Source organism: Callorhinus ursinus, unplaced genomic scaffold, assembly GCF_003265705.2.
Source record: "Callorhinus ursinus isolate GAN/ISIS: 27379988/994484 unplaced genomic scaffold, GSC_fseal_2.0 scaffold53, whole genome shotgun sequence".
Taxonomy (NCBI): domain Eukaryota; kingdom Metazoa; phylum Chordata; class Mammalia; order Carnivora; family Otariidae; genus Callorhinus; species Callorhinus ursinus.
In genome coordinates this window covers 9595858-9619090 of record NW_027397115.1, presented here as the reverse complement: position 1 = coordinate 9619090, position 23233 = coordinate 9595858, and the positions used below count along the sequence as shown (strand labels likewise).

The 23233-nt window shown below is 52.5% G+C and overlaps 1 protein-coding gene across 3 annotated transcripts in view; it reads right to left on the bottom strand.

Moving 5' to 3' along the window:
• PREX1 (phosphatidylinositol-3,4,5-trisphosphate dependent Rac exchange factor 1) overlaps nucleotides 1-23233 on the bottom strand; it is a 181401-nt gene that overhangs the window by 81537 nt on the left and 76631 nt on the right. For all 3 annotated transcript variants that reach the window (XM_025853311.2, XM_025853309.2, XM_025853312.2), the window contains 3 exons: nucleotides 21261-21383; nucleotides 14080-14184; nucleotides 8856-8957 (listed from right to left, as the gene is read on the bottom strand). In XM_025853311.2, the coding sequence (XP_025709096.2) occupies nucleotides 8856-8957; nucleotides 14080-14184; nucleotides 21261-21383 (330 nt within the window). The remainder of the gene's footprint in view (nucleotides 1-8855; nucleotides 8958-14079; nucleotides 14185-21260; nucleotides 21384-23233) is intronic.

Sequence of the window (23233 nt, the reverse complement as noted above, 5' to 3'; positions counted from 1 at the left end):
CCTGAGCCAAAGCGGGTGTTCTGGGGCTGGGGAGCATCACTGATTCATTCGCTCATTCATTCACTCATTCAATAAATGTCCCCTGAGCACCTTCTTCATGGCAGAGCAGTATTCTAGGGCGTGGGGACAAATCTGTCAATGAAACAGAGAAAAATTCCTCACCTGGTGGGTATTACATTCTAGTAAAGGAGATGGACCAAAATAAAGAAAACTCACGTGTACAATACAATGTCAGGCACTGATAAATACTGTGAAAGCAAATCAGAATGACAGGCTTGAAGGTCTTGGGAAGGGAGGTGTTCTTTCTTTTGTTGTTTTTTTTTTTTTTGAGATTTTATTTATTTATTTGAGAGAGAGAGCACAAGCCAGAGGATGGGCAGAGGGAGAAACAGACTCCCTGCTGAGCAGGGAGCCCGATTTGGGGCTCGATCCCAGGATCCCAAGATCGTGACCTGAGCCGAAGGCAGACGCTTAACTGACTGAGCCACCCAGGAGCCCCGGGAGGTGTTCTTTCAAATGGGGAGGTCAGGGGAGGCCTCTTGGAGGAGGTGACATTTAAACAGAGACTCTGGATAAAGCAAGGGAGGGAGTCCTGCAAAAATCTTGGGGAAGAGTGTGCCAGACAGAGTGTAGGGCAAATGCAAAGGGTCTGAGGTGGGAGTGTTTACGGGATGTAAGGAGGAACGGCAATGAGACAGTGTAGCTGGAGGAGATGTAAATGAGAAAGACAGAAAGGAAAAGAGAGAAACAAGACAGAGATCAGGAGGTCAGAGAGCAGGCCACAGACACAGACCCCACCCAGCCCCAGTCGTCTCATCTGTAGAACAGGTAGAAAAACACCCCACCTCACAGGGACAGGACGGCCCGCGGCAAGTGGCCAGTCTGGGCAGGCCCTATTCCACGGCCCTCTCCCACCGCTTCACACCCCCGCCACAAGCGCAGGCCTGGGCCGTGCTGAAGGCCAGGCTCGTTGTCATCAAAGGGCTTTTGCCACGCGCTATGTGTGATGAGAGGGAAACAGGAGGGAGACGCTAGCAGGACCTCAAGATTGCAGGGAAAATTTTCCAGCCGAATCACTCAACCGACAGGCCCGTGCCAGCAGAGATAGGTCTCCTTCACCAGACGACCCAGACGTGCCTAACGGTTCCAGGATCTCCCCACCTCTCTGCTCCCTTGAAAATCACAGATGTGGTGCTCTGACGTGCCACACGTGGGTGCCAGGGCTGGCTCTGCCCCTCTGTAGCCAGGTGACCTCGGGCCAGTGGCCCTCCATGCTGAAAAGTGCTGATAAGGAGGACCATGGTGAGGAGGAGAAGGGTGGCAGAGTTACTGCCCACTCAGCCTTTACTCTGTGCGTGGGAGGTGGGGTCCATTATTATCCCCTTTAACAGATACGGAGATAGAGGCAGAATAATCCAAGGCCCCAACAAAGTACAAGGAGGAACGTGGATGAGAGCCTGGATGTGAATCTGGTTCTGTTCACGGGCACGGTGAATCCAGTACTCCAGGGAAAGGACCTCCGCAGTCAAGTACATACGTGGTAAGCTCTCAGTCTACGCTAGCCATCAGCAGCCTGTTCTCTGACAACACGTGCCGGGACAGCAGGGGGCAATCTGCCAGCGCGTTGTTCGGAGGGCTCCCAGCAGAAAACCAACCCCAGAATGTTCCCTCTCCATTCACTTCATTTTTGCTCCGCCTGAAAACCAACAGCCTCTTTTCTGGAGGACAGGTCCTAACGGTCCCAAGGCCCAGATGTCCTGCAGCATCAGGACCCGGAGGGTTTCCTAAGCGCCTGCCAGGTTCCGGGGACACAGCAAAGGGGAAGCAAGGAAGGGGGAGATGGAGCCCTCTCTCTGGCAAAAGGTGCTCCCCCAGGGGAAGGGGGGACCAGACAACAGCCCCAGGCGGTGAACAGGATCGAAATAAATCAGACAAGGGGAAGGAGAGCGTGACCGGAAGCTTTGAAAAAAAAAAAAAAAAAGAAGTGCGAGCAGGTGCCCCACCCCGAGGGAGCATCCCCAGGCTACCGCGGCTCACCACACACAAGAACCTGAGCTGACACTGGGTGTGAGAGCCGCTGTGGGCAAGGTGTCTGCGCTCAGCCCGAGGTGCAGGATGGAGGGTGGACACTGCGGCTGGGGGAGCATGACAGCTGGGGCGGCAGGGCCCGCAGTGAGGAGAATTCTCACTTCCTGGGCCTTCACAGCAAGATGGCCACAGTCGTTGCCAGATCCCTGGCAGATAAGGAGCTCATTTCGCAACCTCAGAGTCAGAGAAGAACTCCAGAGGAATGACCCAAAGTATTCAACAGGAAATGGGCAAATGATGTGAAGGGGTAAATCTCAAAATGAACCCACCACCCCCTCCCCACCACCACCCTGGGTCAGACCGCTGAAGTCAACTCCCTGGACCCGGCCACCCCCACTCCCCAATCACAGTCCATCTGGAAACAAAGGGAGACCCTGTCCTTCCCCTGCTCAGAAGCTTCCTGAGGCACCTACAACACTCAGAGTAGACAAAGACCCTACAATGGCCCACAAGGCCCTGCCTACACTGGCCCCGTCACCTCTCTGACCTCACTCCCCCACTCTCTCCCTCAGATCCTCCTCTGGCCACCTCACTGTTCCTCAGACACGGTCCTACCACAGGGCCTTTGCACTGGCTCTTCCCTCTATCCGGCAGACTCTTCCCCCTAGTACCTGTATGGCCCCCTTTCTCACCTCCTCCAGGTCTTTGCTCAAATGTCACCCTCTCAGTCCCTCACTCCTGGTCCTTACCAACCCTCTTAGTCTGAGATACTTTTCCTGCACAGCACCCAGGCCCACTCTACGAGTCTACTCGTTTCCTATCTATCCCTCTGTTGTCTGTCTCCCCCAGCAGAATGCCAGTCCCACAGAAGTAGGGCTCTGGGCCGTTTTGTTCACTTTGTATCTCCAGCACCTAGGACGACGCCTTATACATAAGAGTTACTCAACAATCGTTGGTGAGTAAATAAATGGCCTCCCAAACGCCTGACGCTGCAGCACCAACCGTAACTCTCTCCTGGAGGGAATCAGGAAGACACAAACGGATTTGCTAAGAAAAGAACATTCTCCCTATGTGATGCACTGCTTTCCAGTGTGCCCGCCTCCCTCCCCCACCACTCACCACACATAAAGGTTTTTCATGGGCCACCTAACATCCTTTGGAGAGCCCTAAGTGGTCCATGCCCCCACTCCGGGGAACACACCACCGCTCCCCCAGCCATCCCCCTACACGAGGAATTGATGCCAACACCGCCCCGGTGATGGACCGTGGTCCATCCGCAGGGGTGCCACACCCCCGGTGGCCGGGGAGACAGAGGGAACAACTGAATGGCAAGGTCTTCATGCTGAGCGTGGGCGACAGCTGCATCACCTGCAAACAGATGTGGGAGGTGCAAGACACACCGGAGCCTGTGCGGGGCCCCCAGGCTGTACCCTGAGTAGCCATTCTGCCAAAAGCATCCCTGCCACCAGCCCGCTAGAGCAGCTGTCCCCAGCAGACGGCTCCCAGGACATGCCCTATTTGGCCTCAGCATGTTTGACAAGTTTTGAACCAGGCTGACATTTGGAAATCAGGTGCTTGCACCTTTTATAAAAGTCCCAATTTCTGGGTTTAGAAACGGTTGGCAACACTAGGGTGGCATTTCCAGTCATTCAGTGAGTCACTGCGGGGGGCGGGGGGGAGTACCTACTATGTGCCAGGCACCATTCTGGGTACTTGGGGAATAGCAACAAACAGAACAGGCCCGAACCTTTGCCCTGGCCGAGCTGATAGCCTAATGAGGATTCAGAAAATCAATCCGCACACCAAGAGTTACAGAACAGAACGTGAGTTAGGGAAAGGGACTGTGAAGAAAAATAAAAACAGGGCAAGGGGACAGAGAATGGTAGAGGTGCCTCTGCTACAGCTGGAGGGTCAGGTAAGGCCTCTCTGAGGAGGAACAACCGAGTACAGACGCCTGACAATATCAGAGAGTGAGCTGCAGGATATCCACGTTAACGATGTCCCAGAAGAAAAATAAAGTGCAAAGGACCCAGGGCAGGAACGTGTTTGTTGTGTTCGGAGAACGGCAAGGAGACAAGTGTGGCTGGAGCAGAGCCAGGGGGGCGGGAGAAGAAGCAGAGGAGGTCAGAAAGAAACATAACCTAACTGTGTAGCACTTTACAGGCGACGCTGATGAGGAATCCGGATTGCAGTCGGAGTGACAGGGAGCTGCTGGACGGTTCTGAGCGAGGAAGTGACATGAACTGGCTTAGGCTTAGCTGCTGAGTTGAGAAGAGACTGTGGAGGACAAGGGCAGAGGCAGGAAGACCCAGCGGGCGCTGTAGCAGGGGCCCGGCGGCGCGGCGGAGTGAAGGAGTTAGACGGGCTACAGACTCAGGACAGATTCCGAAAGCAGAGCCAAGAGGACCTCCTAAGAGACTGGATGTGGGGTGAGCCAAAGACAGCTCCGGTTTGGCCTGAGCGACCAGAAAGGAGAGGCCATTTATGGAAATGGGGGCAACAGGGTGGCGGGGAAGGGGAGCCCCGTCTGGGGCAAGAGGGGAGCCAAGCTTTTGGCCTCTGGACATGGTAGGCAGGAGATGCCTGTCTGACACCCAAGTGGGGAAGCTGAGTGGGCAGGAAAACAAGCCTGGAGCTTGGGAGACAGGTCCGGGCTGCAGGTCGGACACAGAGATGGGGTTAAAGCCGTGGGAGTGTCCGCCGGAAGCTAGTACGTGGACGTTCAAAGCAGCGTTATTCATAATAGCCAGAAAGTGGAAAGAACCCAAACATCCCTCCAGGAACGAACGGATAAACAAAATGTGGTTCCATACAATGGAATATTATCCATCCATAAAAAGGAATGAAGCTCTGATCTGTGCTGCCATGTGGACGAGCCTGGAAAACACTGTGCTAAAGGAAAGAAGCCGGACACAAAAGGTTACATATGATATGATCCCGTCTATATGGAAGGTCCTGAATGGGCAAATCCCCAGAGACAGGAAGTGGATGAGCGGTGGCCAGGGCCTGGGGCAGGAGGAAAAAGCCCAAGGACTGCTGATGGGTCTGGAGTTTCTCTTGATGGTGATAAAAATATTCTAAAATTATTATGATGAAGATTGCACAACTTTTGACTATATATATATTTTTTTAAAAGGCCACAAGGTGGCTGAGGCCACTCCGGGAGCCAGTCTAGAGAGAGAAAGAAAAGGCCCCAGGACCAAGCGCTGGGCCCACCTGTGCTTAGAGGCCCAGAAGGTGTGGAGCCAGCAAAGGAGACAGCAGGGAAGGGGCCGAGAGTATAGGAGGCAAAGGAGAGCAGGGGGGCTGGGGTGGCAGCTGCCCCCTCTGGACAGTTGTGTGCCCATCCAGTTTGCCCCCACCTGCCCCAACCTGCTTCCATTATGTACCAGGCCCTCGTGGGGCCCAGTCTGCCTGGAGCCTGAGGGGTAGGGGCTGCCCCGGGCACCACTGCGGGTCCTGAGCCACGCCAGCAGCTGGGGCACAGTGTGAGTGGCCCAATGAGATCTGTGCATCACCAGGAAACAACCCAAAGGGACAATGACAGTCAGCCTCCCCTCGGGCACCTGTCACTTGAGCACCAGGGGCGTGACCCCAAGCCTGAATCATTTCCCTGGAAAGGTCGATGGAAAACTCAACAAAGCCTAAAAATGCCAACTGTCTATCCCAAGCCTGGGCCGAAGGCTGAGATAGAATGTTCTGGCTATTCTTAGGCAAGGTTCAAGTTCAGCTTTTTGGGGCCGTTCCCAATGAAGCTTTCATTCTCGCCTCTTCTCTCTTCCCACCCGGGCTCACTGACCCCATTCGCCTACTGGATTCGGAGTTCAGCTCAAACAAGGGGGCTCAGAGGGCCATGGGGACATCTGCGAGGGCGTCAGAGTTGCAGGGGCCAGAGGGGGAGAGGCTTGAGGGATTGGGCTCATGGTACCGTCTTTTAGAATCCTCTGGAAAATGTGACAGGAAGGAGGAACTCAGGAGGAGCATGAAGCGTTGCCCTCAGTCCCAGCTGTGTCCTGATGCAAATGTTCCAGCTGTGGGTGCCAAAGGCCAGGACACTGAGCGAGTCCATCAGGCGGGGAGCATGGCACGTCCCCGCAGGAACCTAAGGCCCTGCTGGCTGGTCCCCCTGGTGCTCTCTGAGCTCCCGATAAACACAGCTGGAGACGGAGGAAACGGGGCGAGTAAACAGCCATTTGGTCAGGAGAGCAAACCCACAGCCTGGCTTCATCATCGTTTCCGGTGGGCAGTTATTCTCCCACTGGTTGCCAGCCAGTTCTGCTCCTCTCTGTCTGTTCTCCTGGGAATCCAGAGCCCGTGAATCCCACCAGACCGAACTGTGGCCCCTGGGGACAAGCAGGCCTCAGAAACGCCTGGACCTCAGGTCCAGCTCCGCTGGTTGTTAAAATATGTTACAGAAACTACCACTCCAAGCACCTGCTGAGACCCCGGACTTTTCCCAGACCCAGAAACCAGAGGGCTAACACCTAGGGAGCCCCGGCTGGGCTGTGGGACTACAGATGGCGTTTTTCCGAACGAGTCAGATGTCCCAGGTTTGAAACCCCAGGAGAGAAAGAACAGAGCAGCCACTGAGCCACAAAACACAAGGCCACTGACCTCCCCAGACCCTCACCTAGGGCACTGAGAAGGTCAGCATCCCCAAAACCCAAGGACTTTGGCAGCTTGACTCCCCAAAGTGCTTAACTGGCAGTGCAGCCTAGAGGTTAGAGGGTGGGCCTCTAGAATGGGCTCAAATCCCAGTTCCTACCACTTAACCTACTACCTGGCCGTGAACAGGCCACTTCCTCCGTGCCTCAGTGTCGCCAGTGGGGCTAATCACAGTGCCTCCCTCATCAAGTTGTTCTCAGAATTAAGTGAAAAAGTGTTCAGTCATCATAACAACCCTGTCTGTATTAATACAAACCCTGTGCCCCAGATGAGTAACTGAGGCAGAGAGAAGTGACTTGCCCAAGGTCAAGCAGCTAGTAAATGGTGAGCATTCTAGAATTCAAACTCAAGCTGCCTCTGGCTGCAAAGCCTGGCGCTAATCCAGGGGTCACTAGCCTTTTTCTGTAAACGGCCAAATAGTAAATATTTTAAGCTTTGTCGACTATATCCGGTCTCTGTCACATATTCTTCTCTGTTTGTTTTTGGGGGTTTCTTTTTTTCTAAACAAGGCTTTAAAAAATGTAAACATCATTCTTAGCTCATGCGTTGGACAAAAACAGGCCATGGGCTAGATCTGGCTCACAGGCCAGCATTTTGCCAACCCCTGCCCTAAACCACTACAGAGAACAACTTCTTAAATGCTGGGACGTGATTCAAGTTTGGAAAACACACTGAACAGATCAAACAAAGCATGTCTGTAGGTCCAGTTCAATCCACAGGCTACCGATTTACAAGTTCTACCTGGAGCTTTCCCTGCACCAAGGTGAAGAGCCAGCCATCCACAGCATTTCAAACACATGTTTGGGGGTCAAAGCAGCTGCAAGAATGATTGCAGACGGTCCTTCTGAGATCCCAGGGACAGACACAGAGCAGGAGGCCAGAGGAGGTACAGAGAGAACTTCGTCCCATCAACCATGGCCGCACACGTTAGAGGCCTGTGGTCACAGGCAGAGCTGATGGCCCCAGAGAGGGTCTGGTCCAGCTCACAGACTCAAGGGTCACCCACCTTGTCCAGCAGAAAGTCAAGTTCAAGAGTGCCCTAGTAATCTTCCCCTCCCTTCTGCCTTCCAGTTCACAGAGCGAGGATGCATGTGGCCCCAGTGACAGGTGCATGAATGAGGCACCACCAGCCAAATTAATCCACCAGTAGAGACCCCAAGGAACAGCTGTCAGATGCAAGGCCTTTAGGATGGAGCCAGGGGAGGCTTGGGCCAATGAGCTGCCATTTCCAAGCACTGAAAACCCTGGGCAGAGAGCAGCGGATGGTGGCAGAGCCATCCACCCAGCTGGGGATCTGCCCAGAAGCCAACTCTGACGCTGAGAATTAAGACTTCTTGGGTAGCCACACAAGCAGCAAATCCCCCCTGGTCTGCGCTACTGAGACTAAATCAAAGATGAAGACAGCGGGTGTGTGGTTGTTAGCACTGGGCCCATGCAGTAGCCCCCAACCTCTTCCACAAAGAGCCAGAATTGGGATGAGGAGGTCCTGCATCCCCCACCCACAGGCTTGTGGCCCACGGGATCATGTGATTAGTTGGGAGGTTGGAGCACATGACATAAGTCTGCACCAATTACAGCTCATCTGCTCAGTGTGACTGGGTCAGGCGGGGAGCACCTAATACTGGTATCAGCCAATCAGAACATAACACTGCCCAGCTCACTGCACTGGACCATGTCTCAACCGATCAGAGCCCCACACTGCCCAGCTCCTCGCCACTGGAGTAAAGTCCAAGTCTAAACACATGGGAGAAGGGTAAATGGCACAAGCAAAGGCTTCATGTAATTGGTTCAAATTAAACCACATGACTTGGTCCCAAACTGTTCAGAACATCACATTCTTCTGGCCACAAATGGCAAAAGCCTGAGTGACTATCAGGACTCATGTTGGAGCTACTAGAAGAGAGATTCAGGCTTTCCCACTGCCCTTGAACTTGATGAGGTGCGCGGCCAGAGTAACACAGCCATCTGCTACCACACAATATAAAGCAGAACTGAACACAAAGAGGTAAGGTCCTGGTAGGATCCAGCCTGGCCCAAAGCCAGCGTGGTCCCTACACATCTCAGCTACTTGAACTAACAAGTTTTACTTTTCAAGTAAGCCAGTCAAAGCTGGGTTTTCTGTCGCTTCAAACACAGAGAAAGGAGTTGGGTGAGCGTCTCACCTTGAGGAGGAGGGGGTACTTGCAAATCCTCTGAATTGGAGACAGCAGGTAGCCCTCCAAAGGGATGTCCGTGGTCTTCCGGCCTCCCAGAAGCATGCAGCTCTGCAAAGGGACAGAAGACCTTCATTAAAACTCGCCAGGGACTGCAAAGGGACTTGGCCACTTTCAAATAAGCAGGGGAAGCACTCTCAAAACACAGCTGCAGACTTCGGAAGCAATTTAGCCACACCTAGGGGAGATGGAAATATGTGTATCTGTCACCCAGCACAAAGCCTAGATCAAGGCCTGGCAACCTGTCCTCCCTGGGCCAAATCCTGCCCGCTCCCTGTTGCGGTAAGCAGGGTCTCACTAGAACACAGTCACATCCTTTGTTTACATACCTGCACGTGCTTGCTTCCAAGCTACCGTGGCAGAGCTGAGTGGTTGTGACAGACACCATACGGTCACAACACCTGAACTGTTCACTATCTGGCTTTTTACAAAAAAGTTTGCGAACCACTAGTCTGTAGGAACTACAGGCACTTTCACAGATATGCACCAGGAGACAGGAACGGGGACATTCAAAACTGCCTTGTTTGGAACAGCAAAAAATGGAAAGCAACCTGAACAGCCACCAAATGAAGGACGGAAAAAATACGCCTGTCGACTGACACATCGCCACACTCCATGGCGGTGGAAACGGGGGACCAGGCACACCGCAGAGCAACATGGGTGGACCTCACAAACAGAAGGATGTGGATGCTATGAACCCATTCACACAAAGCTTTTAAAAACACACACAACAGAACCAGGCATTGTTTGTGGAGAACACATCTGTAGTAAAATACAAAGACACAGATGGAAGGAAAATAAACCAAATTCTAACGGGGGTTGGCTACCTCTGCAGAGGGAGGGTAACGGGATTTGGAAAATGAACTGAGTCCCCCACCGTAACCCCCCACCCTCCTGTCCCGGGGCTCACTACGTGCCCAGTATATGCATGCACGCCGACATGCACGCAGGAAGGAAGGGAAGGACAAACTAAGGAACGAGCGACCTGCCCACACAGCCCGCAGTCCCCGTCTCCCTCCTCGACACCGCGCGGGCAGACCGCAGATGACACAGGAACTCCTGGGGAGAAGGATTCCCAACCTGTCACTCACTCGCTCACTCATTCATTTATTCATTCCGCGAAGAAATATTGTGCGTGTACTATGGGCTGGGCATGGTTCCAAGCACTGGGGCACCTGCCCAACAAATCAGATCCAAGTTGCCTGCTTACATTCAAGTGAAAACAAGCCCAGAGACCATTTGCCCTGTGCCTACCACGTGCCAGGCCCTGTACCTCGCGCTCCTCACAGCCCCAGGATAAGCAGGGACATTCTCTCCCTCCCTCTTACAGATGGGGAACTGGCACACAAAAGCAGAAGGACGGCTCCGAGACTCAAACCTGCTGCCCTTCAGGGAGCTCAGGGGGCCCTCTGCTTGGAGAAGCAGAATCCCGGCGAGCCCAGGTTCCTGCTCTGGCAGGAGCTGCCTGGCCCCCACCCCCGCATCTCCCCCGGGGCACAGACGGGGGATGGGAGCTGCGGCAGCTGGGAGATGCCAGGCCCCACACTGCTCACACTCAGGCCTTTGTCCTCAGAGCACTAGCTCACCACAAGCTGCCCTGGTGATGTCAGCTCCGGGCAGAGAGAGGGGAGCCTGGGGGCAGGGGAGCACTTTCCAGAAGCCCCCAGGACCAGGAGGGAGAAGGGCCTGGCTCTTTGTCCAGGATCAAGGGGTTTTCACATAACTGTCAAAGCTGCCAACCGCACTTCTCCCCAGACACTCCAAATTCTTGTTTCACTTTATTTTCATTTAAGGGAAAAAAAAAAAAAAAAAAAAGGCAAACGCACACAGAGCTGCCATTCACTATCCTAGCAAGATGACACTCCGAGCACAATGGGAAAAACTTGTGAAAATTATCTCTTTAAATTCTGCTCCTTCACAGAATTGATCTGGGTGAGGTGTCACGCTATGAGTGCATTTAGTGCATGTCGCTGTATCCTGCAATAAAAGGTTTTTAAGAATCTCAGATCCCTTCCGATGCCTAAATGTTCTTTCTATTATCTGGCCTCTCAACTCTTCCGATCTCACTTCCTCCTGCATTCCAGCTACCCTGGCCTTCTTGCTATTTGTCAAATACTCTCCTACCTCAAGGCCTTGGGACGTACAATTCCTCTACCTGGAATGCTCTCCTCCCAGATACTCCTTGCTTCTCTCTCTTACTTTACCAAAGTCTCTGCTTAAACACCGAAGACACGGTTTTCCCACAGGCCAATCTAAAATAGCGACCACCACCCTAACTCCCTCCAACAGCCTATCATCCTTAAGTTACTGTATTTCCTCCAGAGGACTTGACACCACACAATACAACACGTAAGTTTCTCCTACTAGAATGGCTGCTCCATGACAGCAAGGCCTTTTCTTGCCTTGGTTCCTGTCATCCCCCAAGATTTAGAATGAACAAATAAATGAATAAATTACCCCCATTTTAAAGACAAGAAAACTGAGTCACAGAAAGATGAAATCCCCAACCCATCTCTCAGCAAGCACACAACACATCGTGACTGGAAAGCCAGATCCTGTCTCTTCCCAATGCCTTAACATCCCACGACAGACTCAGGACAGCTCTCCTGCCAGTGGCCAAAAGCTGGGAGACACCAGCAGGGAGGCGGGAAGACGAGGCATGGGCTGGCACAGCCCCCTCCCCGTGTCCCCCCCCCGTGTCCTTCCCCGGCCGGATCCAGCCCCACTCAGCTGCTGCTGGGAAAACAGCAGCCTGGCCCACCAGAAAGACTGCAGGAGAGAGAGGAAGGAAGGAAAGAGAAAGTGGGCCCTTCCCTTCGCCCACCCCTGCTAACACCATCCTGGCATCTCCTGCTTCCCCCAGCTGAGCCCAAGGGGACATCCCCAGGAAGAGGGGCCCTCAGCCAGCAGCCTAGAACCTGGGCAGCAGGAACTACAGGACTCAAGTCAGCAGGTCGAACACGGAAGTGGGGCCATGTGTGGTCTTGTGCTACATGACTTCATCTTTGCTTCTGGCCCCGACTCTTTAATGAATCTAAGTATAAAACCGGAAAGGTAAGGATGCAAATAAGAGCGGCCAACAGCATCAGTCCTGAACGCTAAGACACTTGAGACCCATCTGCCCTTCTTCAGATGCTCCCTAAAAATGGACCAAGCAACACGAACGTACTAGTGAAGAAAACACGCATTTTTGAATCAAAATTCTGGAAATACTTTGTTGGAGACTGTGCATCAGGGAGAAGCACAGGTAAGAATTTTATCGTTTAGCTTAGCCCTCTGGGCACGTGGTTAACACCCCTTGTGCTCTGTTAGCTGTTCTACTTTTGTGTGCCTTATTTTCTACACGCTGTTGGGAAATAAAACCGTTCTTGGGGGTGGGGATGCTGGTCTTTGACTGAATGAGCTGGGGATTTAGAAGTGAGGGCTCAGGATTTGAACCCATGAGAAGCTCAATTGCTTTGGGAAGTCTCTTGGGAGACATACTCCTGGGAAGTCACTTCAGATTTTAGAGTCATCAGAATCACCTGCTGGCAAGGGCTATGCGGTGTCCCCTACTGTATTCTTCCACGGCAACACAATTTTCATCTGGACACACAGCTGCATGCCCCAGCCTCCCCTGCAGCTGGTTGTAGCCACGTGGCAAGGTCCTGGATGTGAGCAGAAGAGATGTGTGCAGCTTCCTACTGTGCCCTTAAAAGGAGAAGGGCAGGCCCTCCTTCCCACCCTTCCTGCACCCCACTACCCGGAATGTGGAAGTAGCAAGAAGTCAACTTAGACAGCCCAGGGCACTGGCCCCTGACACTAGGGCCCCCATCCCAGCCTCAGACTGTCTACATCCACACTCTTACCATGACAGAGAAATAAACGTCTACCTTGTTTAAACCACTGTTATTTGGGATGTCTGCAGAGCAGACAAATGTATATCTTAACTCACCCACAATAGACAGTGGCTGGTAAAACTCCCAGGAAATCACAAATGAGAACCTTTCTACACAAGTGAAGCTCTCTGCAATTGTAGAGAAGACCTCCAGGGATGTCTGCTGTCTGGTCTGACCAATGTCTCTTCCCAACTTAACTTGCACAAGTACAAACCAACTGTCCTTTAGGCCTCCACCCCACCCTTGGAGCTGGTGGTATGGGTGGAGTTGACTCCGCCCCTCAGCTCCAGCAGTGACCAATCAGAGGAACAACCAAACCCTCCACCTACAGCAATTGGTTCAGGGATAAGGTCTTGAGCCAAGCTGAACCAATGAGCACCAGACCCAGGATTTTTGCTGTTAACTACTGAGAAAGGAGCTTTCCTATCCTAAAGCCTCTCTGCTATGAGAGGTGTAAGCACAGAGCTGCTGGAGGCCATGCTGGCACCACGTGGGGAAGCCTCCCTGGGAATGGAGCCAAGGCAGAGAAAAGCAGAACCAAGAAACACATTCTTAATGACATACTGGAACACCTAGATTTTGCTATGCCTGAAGCCCTCTTGGGTCTTAAATTTCCCAGAAAAGTGAACCCATAAAAAAAAATTGGGGGGGGGGCACCTGGGTGGCTCACTTGTTGAGCATCTGCCTTCAGCTCAGGTCATGATCCCAGGGTCCTGGGATCGAGCCCCGCATCGGGTTCCCTGCTCTGCGGGAAGCCTGCTTCTCCCTCTCCCACTCCCCCCGCTTGTGTTCCCTCCCTCACTGTGTCTCTCTCTGTCAAATAAATAAATAAAATCTTAAAAAAAAAAAATTTGGCATAAGCCAATTTTAACTGGATTTTCTTTCACTTATAATTAAACAACCCTAACAATACAATCATTACTACCCTTGCTACCACTCTTATCAGGATCGTTACTTTAGATCAGAAATTGGCAAACGTGGCCCAAGGGCCAGATCCAACCCGCCACCTGTTTTGTAAATAAGGTTTTACTGGAACACAGCCATGCTCACTCCTTTATGTATTATTTGTGGCTGCTTTCATGCTGCAATGGCAAAACTGCGTCGCTGTGACCAAGAGTGCCTGATGCAAAAAGGCAAAAATCTGGCCCCTTACAGAAAACATTTGGTGATCCCAGCATTACCCCAGCTGTTATTCCCAGCTGAGCCAGGCAACATGGGTCAGCGTGAAACTCTCTTGTGCCCAGAGATCCGCAAGCCTGAAGCAGAGTAGAAGGGAGGGTGACAAGTAAACTTACCAAAAGGAAGGCGCGCACAGTGGGGATCTTGTTGAGTTCCACAAGCAACCGCAGGGCCTTCTCGTGGTTGCTACAGTATTCCTCATACACGCAGAACTTGTCCTTCTGCAAGACAAGGACAGAGTCTGTTGGGAGAGAGCCCGTGGCAGGAAAGCAGACGCTCTGAGATGTGCTGATGGCTGGGCCAGGCCGGGAGGAGCCCCAGACCCTGAGCGACCACACAGCAGAAGGAACCTCAGGTAGGGGGGTGTGCACTCACTGTGGGCCTCGCAGCCTCCACTCCTGCCCCAAGTCTGCACCCAGCAGCCTGAGTAACCTTTCAGGAAGCAGCACAGCCCAGGGCCCAGGGTCAAGTGCGCAGACTCAAAGCCAGTAGCCTGGGCTTGCGATCCTGGCTCTGCATTTCCAAGTATGAACTCGGCCAAGTTCCCTGGCCTGTCTGTGGTTCCATCTCATCATCAGGAAGGTGGAGTTAGCAATAGTCCTTAATTCATGGGGTTGTTAGAGGGATTAAATGAGTTAAAACACAAGGCTTCAGCATATAGTAAGTGCTCAGTAAGTGTCCATCCTTAGCATTAAAGTGCAAGTGAGGCTGTGTCACGCCCCCGCTGAACACGCCCCACTGGTATTCTGCTACACTATGAATGAAATCCAACACTTGATTATGAACTTCAAGGGCCAAATAATGTGACCCTGCCTTTCTCTGACCCCATCTCACTGGCCTTCTATCTACTCCTTGAATTTACCAGCCTATTCCTACCTCAGGGCTTTGCACTTGCCATACCCTCTACCCAGAACATTCTTCCCCCCAAGCCTGGCTACTCCCCAACTCAGATCCCCCCTCCTCAAACAACACCTGGACGACCCTAGCTAAAGAAGCCAGCCAGGTGTAAACGGGAAGGATTCAGGTTATGTATCTGTCTATTCCCACATAGCAGTCAGCTCTCCCCGCCCCCCAGAGGCAGTGACCACCTCCGTCTTGTTCACTGAGGTATTCTCCAATTCTGGCACAGTGTCTGGCACACAATAGGCCCTCAATGAACATTCGCTAACTAGCTGGACTTTAAACACCTACTATGTGCGATGCGCTGTACGTATGAACCTGAAGAATCTAGAGAAGGCTCAGGAATTTGGGGGGAAAAGGAGATCCCTGGTCGCTGCCACACAGCAGTGGCAGTCTTGAGGCAAGGGGCTAGCTCTGTTGACCTCCAAATGCCCCTAAGCCCAAAGCTGGACTCTTTCCAATCTGGAGGTCACCTGTGGGTCACCAGGTCTCTAGCCATCAGCCAGGGCTTCCGGGACCAGCAGGAAGCTCTGCACTGAACATCTCGGCTCCAGAAGGCTCACAGAACACCACCTCCCAACCTGCCAAACCCTAAACAAGGATGTCCTGGGTAAGGCCACTGGACAGGATGGGCTGACGGGCCTTGACCTTGGGCTGGGGGTTGGGCAGGAGACCCCAAGAAGCTAAGGAAGGAAGAGGTGGGTCTGCAAAGCAAGCAACTCATCTTGTCTCTAAACAAAGCCCCAGTCATCCTGCCACTGGGTGGCTGCAGGAAAGACCAAACCAGAGAGGAGGCAGAATGGGTTTCAGAATCAATAAGCTGCTCCAGCCCGCCCCAGCTCAGTGCTGGGAGCTGTGGGTGCACAACCTGGGCAGACACTCTCAACAGCGAAGGGCCCACAGCCAGAGCCGACGGCCAACACCAAGCGTGGGCTGAGCACTGAGTCGCTGTCACACACTGCTCTCTTGGAATGCGGGGCCGTTCATCCACTCCTCAGTCACCTGGCAGGTAATGACTCTATGTGCCCCAGCGGCACATGGGAAAACTGAGGACAAGCCAGGGGCCCGAGGGCTCACGCCTGGTGAAGTGGCAGCACCAGGACTCAACCTCTCGGAACCCCTCACTCCAAGTCATGGATGGGGATGGGAGGAGAAGGGCAAAGGGGGATGAACTGCGAGCCACAAATCCACAAACTAAGCTCAGAGGGGGACTGCAGATAATGATGAAAAGCTCAGAGTGACTCTAGAACCAGACCACCTGGGTCAGAAGCCCAGGCCCATGCTCCCTGAGTAGCGGGGGACCTGGCACAGGCTGCTTCACCCCTCTCTGCCTCGGTTCCCTCATCTACAAAACAGACATAGGGGCGCCTGGGTGGCTCAGTTGGTTAAGCGGCTGCCTTCGGCTCAGGTCATGATCCTAGAGTCCCGGGATCGAGTCCCGCATCGGGCTCCCTGCTCGGCGAGGAGTCTGCTTCTCCCTCTGACCCTCTTCCCTCTCATGCTCTCTATCTCTCATTCTCTCTCTCAAATAAATAAATAAGTAAAATCTTTTAAAAAAAAACAACAACAGACATAATGACAGCCCCCACTACTCGAGCGGCTAGTGGGTTAAATAACCCATGCGGAATGAGAAGGACAGTGCTGGAGACACAATGGACTCCAGAGAATATTTCAAAAGCCTCTAAAAGTATTGGCTACACACACAGCCAATAATCATGAATCAATAGAGAAAAACACCAAAACCAACAACGTCACGATGACCCAGGACGAACAAACCTGACACGTACTCCAAGGAGCGGCCAAATGCTCTGAAATATCACAACACACAAGCAAGGTGCTCCAGACACCGTGACCAATGTCAGCATGCACACAGAAACACTCCCCGAGTCACCGACGACTGTCTGCCTCACCCAGTGTCTGCAGATACACGGGGAAGGGGAAGGGGGGGACCCCAGCATCCCCCACACTGCCCACACAGGCCTCTTTCCGTTCCTACTATCTCCAATGAGCCCAGGGGACCATCGAGGCCAGTGGAGACTGGTCAGGAGAAGTCTGTGCAGGGGTTCACCCAAGCAAGGAAAAAAGATGTGAATGGGGGGCTGCCAGACGCACGTGGAGCCAGGCCTCTGCTGCAGACCACAGTGAAGTGGGCTGCAGAGAAGAAAGGGCCTTTCTGGGTGAAGGTGACAGGAAGTGGCCTGCCTAGAGCCTACTCCTACAGAGAAGGTCTGCAGGGCCCTACAGCGGGGGCTGGGCTCCCAATGCTGGCACAGGAATGACAGCAGAAGGTCCCAACCGTATGTAAGTAGCTTTAGAGGGGTGTGGGGGGGGGGACTGCTCTGCTCTGCAGAGCCTGAACTTTCCCGGGGCCCACAGACCCTGCTATCAGTCCTGTTTATAGATAAGCCAAGACAGCCTCCATGGGCCTATCAGCATCAACCTTTTAAGTCCAAGTGCACGTTCTCCAGCCAGGTTCAGAGTCCGGCTTCCCAGGCTGCCAGCTCTGTGGCCTTGGGCAAGGCATGTCATGTTTTGGAGCCCCTGCATTCTTATCCATGAAGTACAGACAACAATGGTCTCTCCACCATAAGGTGGTTGTGAGGATTATCATGTGAATACACTGTTAAGTGCTGAAAATGGAGCGCAGCAAGGGCTCCCTAAGTATCAGCTAGTATTACTGCTGTTGTTATCCGGGCTGCTATTACCACTATTAGAACTTCAACAAATTCATTATCCCACGGTGAATGGGTCTATGACAAGGTGGGGCAATGGGTGGGTAGGTTCTGATGGTGGGAAAAGAGGCAGGCAGAGTGGGGAGGAAGGGAGCTGAGTGGGTTCACAGGTTTAGAACAAGCCACCAGGGAAAGGGACTGGGCAGAATCTGGGAAATACAGTAGGCCCTGATCCCGGTACGTCTGACTCCTCAGCTGTGCACTGTCCATCTCCCCCCTCTCCAACCCCCCACCCGCATTGTGAGCTCCGTGGGGGCGGGGCCTTTGCATCTGCTGGGGTTACTGCTGTAGTCCCAGTGGGGAATGGAGTCCCCGGCAGCGAGCAGGCATCATGAATGAAAGCAAGAAAGCACAAGGAGGAACTGAGAGGGGCCTGACAGGCCTCACACGGGCCCCGTGCTTCTTCCAGATGACCCTGGTCTACCGCAACTACAGCCTCGGCTCTTGGCTGGACCATGTCTTATTTCACCCACCCAGCAGCCATTCCCCCCCGTTCTGGTCGTGGCCCCCAAGTTTTCCCCTGGGAATTACCTCCTCCACTCGGAGCCCACTGACCCAGCTCCGCTCCCAGGCACCACGAGTGAGCACACGACCCAGGCCAAACCAGTCAGAGAGCTGCCTGTCCGGGCTGCAGTGGCCATGTGACTCAATCTGGGCCAAGGACAGCCCTCAAAGACTCATGCGGGAATTACTGTGAAGAGAAGCTCCCTTTGAACTGTCACTGCAAGCTGGGAGAGTGTCGGCCTGAAACTGCTGAGGGGCCACCTCTGCCACGCTGTGAGGCATACACCGCCCCACCCCTCAAGAATGAAGCCAACACAGGAAATTAGAGCCCAAAGATACAGACCAAGTCCTGCAAACACATATGGGGCCCTGGATCCAGCTATGCCTAAAGCCCACTCACTGGAATGTTTCATCTGAATGAGTCATAAAGTCTTTTGTTTCTTTGTTTAAGCCTATTTGAATTGGTGGTTTTGTCACTTGCAATGAAGACAGTCCTAACAAATGCACACTCTGAAAGGGGGAAGACAATGAAAAGTTGGACCCAAGCCTGGTGAGGTGACAGGGTCTCCCTGTCCATCTCCATCTGTACAATGAAGAGGTTGGGCCAGAAAGCAGAGGCAAATCTGTTTATTCTCACATGCCGACCCCAATCGATGAGGAGCACTGGCTGGAACACTGGTGAGAAGAATTCCGGAGCTCCCCCTGGGGAGCCCAGAGGCAGAATGCTGTGACTGATTAGCAATGTCTGCCATGGCTGCAGGAGAGGGGAGTAAGTGAGTGATAAGATCGCTGCAGGTTTGTCATTGCTCATCCCAAGCCCCTTCTCGGGAGTGCTCTGCAATGTCCTCCTCTCCTTCAGCTTGCGAAAAGGGCAGGGGACCCAAGGCTTGAGGCTTGAAGAGGTTAAGTTTAGCAAATGGCAACGCCCCCTCCTCAAAACCATGCCCAGCTCCATCACCCCCCTGTCCTTTCATTGAGCCCAATCCCCGCTGTGTCCCAGGCCTGGGACCCTGCAGACATGGAAGTGCTGCTTTTGCCAGCTAGGAGCCCAAGCGTTCAATTTCCTCCTAGGGGCCCCACATGGGGCTTTGATTGCTGTGCCAAGAAGAAACGGACAAGCAGTTGTGCACACACAGATGTGGTGGGTGGGGACCGTGTGGCTGTGGGTTTGGGCTGCGAAGCGGGAGAAGTACGCAGGTGCCCACTGGGGACAGCTGGGGAAGAGGGGTGAGCCCCCAGGGAGGGCTCCAGGATTGTCAGAGGTGACGGCTGTTGTCCACAGCTACCCGGGGGGCAACACATGCTCCACAGAGGCCATCTGCTCCAAACCACTCATTTCACACCCAAAACATCGAGACTCAGAGAAGGGACGGAGCTAGCCACGTAGACATCTCCGGCGTGGATGGGAGCATGAGCTCCAGGTCTCACTTTTGCAAGGGTTTCCCCAACTTATCGTCCGCCTATTCACACAGCTCGGGATATGCAGACCGTATGACCTCCCTGCTAAAAACCTACAACTCTTAGAATAAGATCCCTGTGGCATCTGCCCCCATGGCGCCCCTGCACACCCTCCGTCACTCACTCGGCTCCGGCCACACGGCGCTGCCTGCCTTCCTCCCAGGTACATGCCTGTTCCCAGTCTGGCGCCGCTGCCCTTGCTCGTCTCTCCCTCTGGAATGTCCCTCCCCAAGATCATCCCATTTCACCACGGTCCAGAGGCCTGCCCTGACCAGGGTTGCCAGATAAAACACGACACCAAGTTGAGTTCAAACTTTCAGATGAACAACAAATCATTTCTTAGTATAAGTCCGTCCCAAATAGTGCATGAGACATACTTACGCTAAAAAATTATCTGTCATTTACCAAATGTACTCAGATGACCTGGGTGCTCCTGTTCGCTCACTCTAGCAGCCCTGTCCCTGACTTCCCAATTTCAAACATCCTCGAGCACAGTCACTGCTTGCCACATCTGTATTTTATATTCTGCACAGCCCATGTCACCATCTGAAATGGCCTCCTCCATTTCTCCAGCCTATGAGCCTCAGGGCAGCAGGAACAAACCCGTCCTATACAGGGCAGCATCGTCAGGGCCAAGTACAGTGCCTGGCACACAGTAGGTGTTTAATGCGTATTTCAGGAGACTTATCATCTAAGATGGTGAAAAATAGAAGCCCTGGGGCCAGATTACAGTGGCTCTAACTCTCACTGGCTGTGTAATCTTGCATTAGGACTCACCCTCTCGGGGTCTCAGTTCCCCTACTTCCAAAGTGAGAACAATCATAGTACACACTGTTGAAGGCTGTTCTGGAGATTTTTGGTTTTTTTTTTTATAGATTTTATTTATTTATTTGACAGAGAGAGCGAAAGAGCACAAGCAGGGGGAGCAGCAGAGGGAGAGGGAGAAGCAGGCCCCCTTCCGAGCAGGGAGCCTGATGCGAGACTCGATCCCAGGACCCTGGGATCATGACCTCAGCCGAAGGCAGATGCTTAACCATCTGAGCCACCCAGGCGCCCTGTTCTGAAGTTTTAATGAATGAAAATATGTAAAGCACTTTGAACAGTGCCCAGCACAAAGAGAACGTTTGTGCCAGTTTGTGATCAACTCAGTAGTCAGTGGCTGGGTTTTAGGGGGCCCACATCTCCCTTCCTTCCTTAGCCATCCCCTCACTATTCCAAGCAACTTGGCAATCCTGCAGGAAGACAGAAGCTATTATGAAAAGCCTCAGCCTCTCTGAGCAGCAGCTGAAGTGGGACCCTAAGATACCCCCATGGGTGAGGGGCTGGCCGAACTGGGACTCACCCCCAGGTCTGTCTGACCCAAGGCCACCCTCTTGGCACTGGCTGCCCCTGTTGGTCACTCTGCGGCAGGAGGGCCCTGCCAGACAAGGAGGTCTGGGGAACCCCAGGGCACAGGCATTCAGCAAGGAGCCCTGAGGAAAAGGGAGCCACACTCTCCATGGCACTAAGGGGAGGGAGAGCCCACTAAAAATACCACGAATCTGCTGGGCCTGCATTGCTTCCCATTGCTCTTGGGGGCAAAGGCTGGGCCTGCCTGCCACCTGCCAGTCCATGTCCCAGACAGGCCTGCCTGGGGAAGCTGGGGAAGAAGCCCACTTGCCCAAAGCCACAGCCTCCGACAGGGGCTGGGGGATTGTACTCACGAATTTTAAGAAAACATGCCCAAGTTCATGCTGAGACTGAGGCTCAGGATGTAAACAGTACTCCAAGGCTGCCAAGAAGTCCTTATGAACTTCCAAGATGTCTTCGATGTTCGAGAACAGGACCTATGGGGAAAAGGGAGGCCCAGGATCACATTAATCAAGGCATAGGGGGAGAGCAAAATCAAGCAAAAACAAAACAAAGCAAAACAAAACAAAACAAAAAAAACACAACCCCCAGCGCGGATGAGGATATAATGATGCAACAGGCACTCTGATCACTGGAGCCAGTTTCCCCCTAATAAACGTAATGCTGAAACAAAATATGGCCAATGTTTATTACACGGGATTAATGCCTAATCCTGTGCTAAGAACTTTACGTGCACTTATGGCACCTAATGCTCACTGTAACGCCATGAGGTAGAGACTACTGTCATTCCCCATTTATAGATGAAGAGCAGGGACCCAAAGTAAATTAACATTCTCAAGGTCACATAGTCCAGGGAGCAGCAGAACTGAAGTTCACACTCAGCAGGCAGAGAATTTTATATTAAGACATTCATCACAGTTTTCATCATGGCTAGACAACCAGCATGTCCGATCATAAGGCTGATCTTGAAAACAACGAGGGTACTTCCACGCACCTATTAAATGATGTGGCAGAAGACAAGATGGTAGGGGAAGATGTCCAAAATATGCTGTGTAAACTTGCACAATATATAATATGAGTGCCTTTTTCCCCATATGAATCTACAGTTTGAAATGCATATACAATCTGACCCAGCAATTCTACATTTTAGAATTCAGCCTGTCAATCAGTGGTCTCCAAACAGGGACAACTGTGTCCCCTAAGGGATGTCTGCCAGTGTCTAGGGACATCTGTGGTCATCACAAATGGTGGGGAAGGATGCTACCAGCATCTCCTAGGTAGAGGCTAGGGATGCTATTAAACACCCTACAATACACAGACAGCCCCCACAGCAAAGAATTATCCAGCCCAAAGTGTTAATAATGCCAAGGTGAAGAGCCTGGTGGATAGACGAGGGCATAAGACAGCCTTATTTGCAAAAGCAAAAAAACTGGGGAAAAAGGCAAATGTCCAAAGGGGGAGTCATCAAATAGTTAAATAAACTGGACTGGTTATAATTAAATAAATTCTACATGCCGAAATACTATGCAGCCTATAAAAAGAATCTACAGCTCTGTATATATGGATATGGAATCCAGGAATGATCCTGAATATACATTATTAAGTGAGGGGGAAGAAAATCATGGTGCCAAGCAAGATTCCAGCATGGGCCCATTTGTGTTTACAAAAAAAAAAGGATGGGGGTGCCTGGGTGGCTCAGTCGGTTAAGCATCTGCCTTCGGCTCAGGTCATGATCTCAGGGCCCTGGGATCGAGCCCAGTGTCAGGCTCCCTGCTCACTGGGAAGTCTGCTTCTCCCTCTCCCTCTGCCCCCGCTTCAGTTCATGCTCTCTGCCCCCCACAAGTAAATAAAATCTTTTAAAAAAATAAATTGAAATTGAAATTAAAAAAAAAAAAAGTCCAGTCCTCTCTAGGCTAAAAGCAGAGACTACTTGAATGTAGAGTCAAGCTGGTAACTGCAGGGATCTCTGGGAAAGAGAACTAGGAAGACTTTCATTTACTTACTTAAGGTCCTTTTGAACTGCATAAATTCTTTTCTCCTTCTTTTTTAAAAAAGAGGTGCATTTTTTTAATTTAATTTTGAAGAAGGTACCCGCATGGTTCAAAAACTAGAACACAATACAATGGAGTCTCTCCCCGGACCCATCCCACTGGGGCTCGCAGCAGGGGTAACCCAGCGTTATACAGGTTTCTGGTTCCCTCTAGGGTTTCTATCTCGTTCATTCCTTCAGCAAATACTGACTGAGCACCTGCTGTGTGCCAGGCACAGTTAGAGGCCCAGGGGGATACAGCAGGGAACAAACAAGTGCATGCCTCCACGGAGGTGA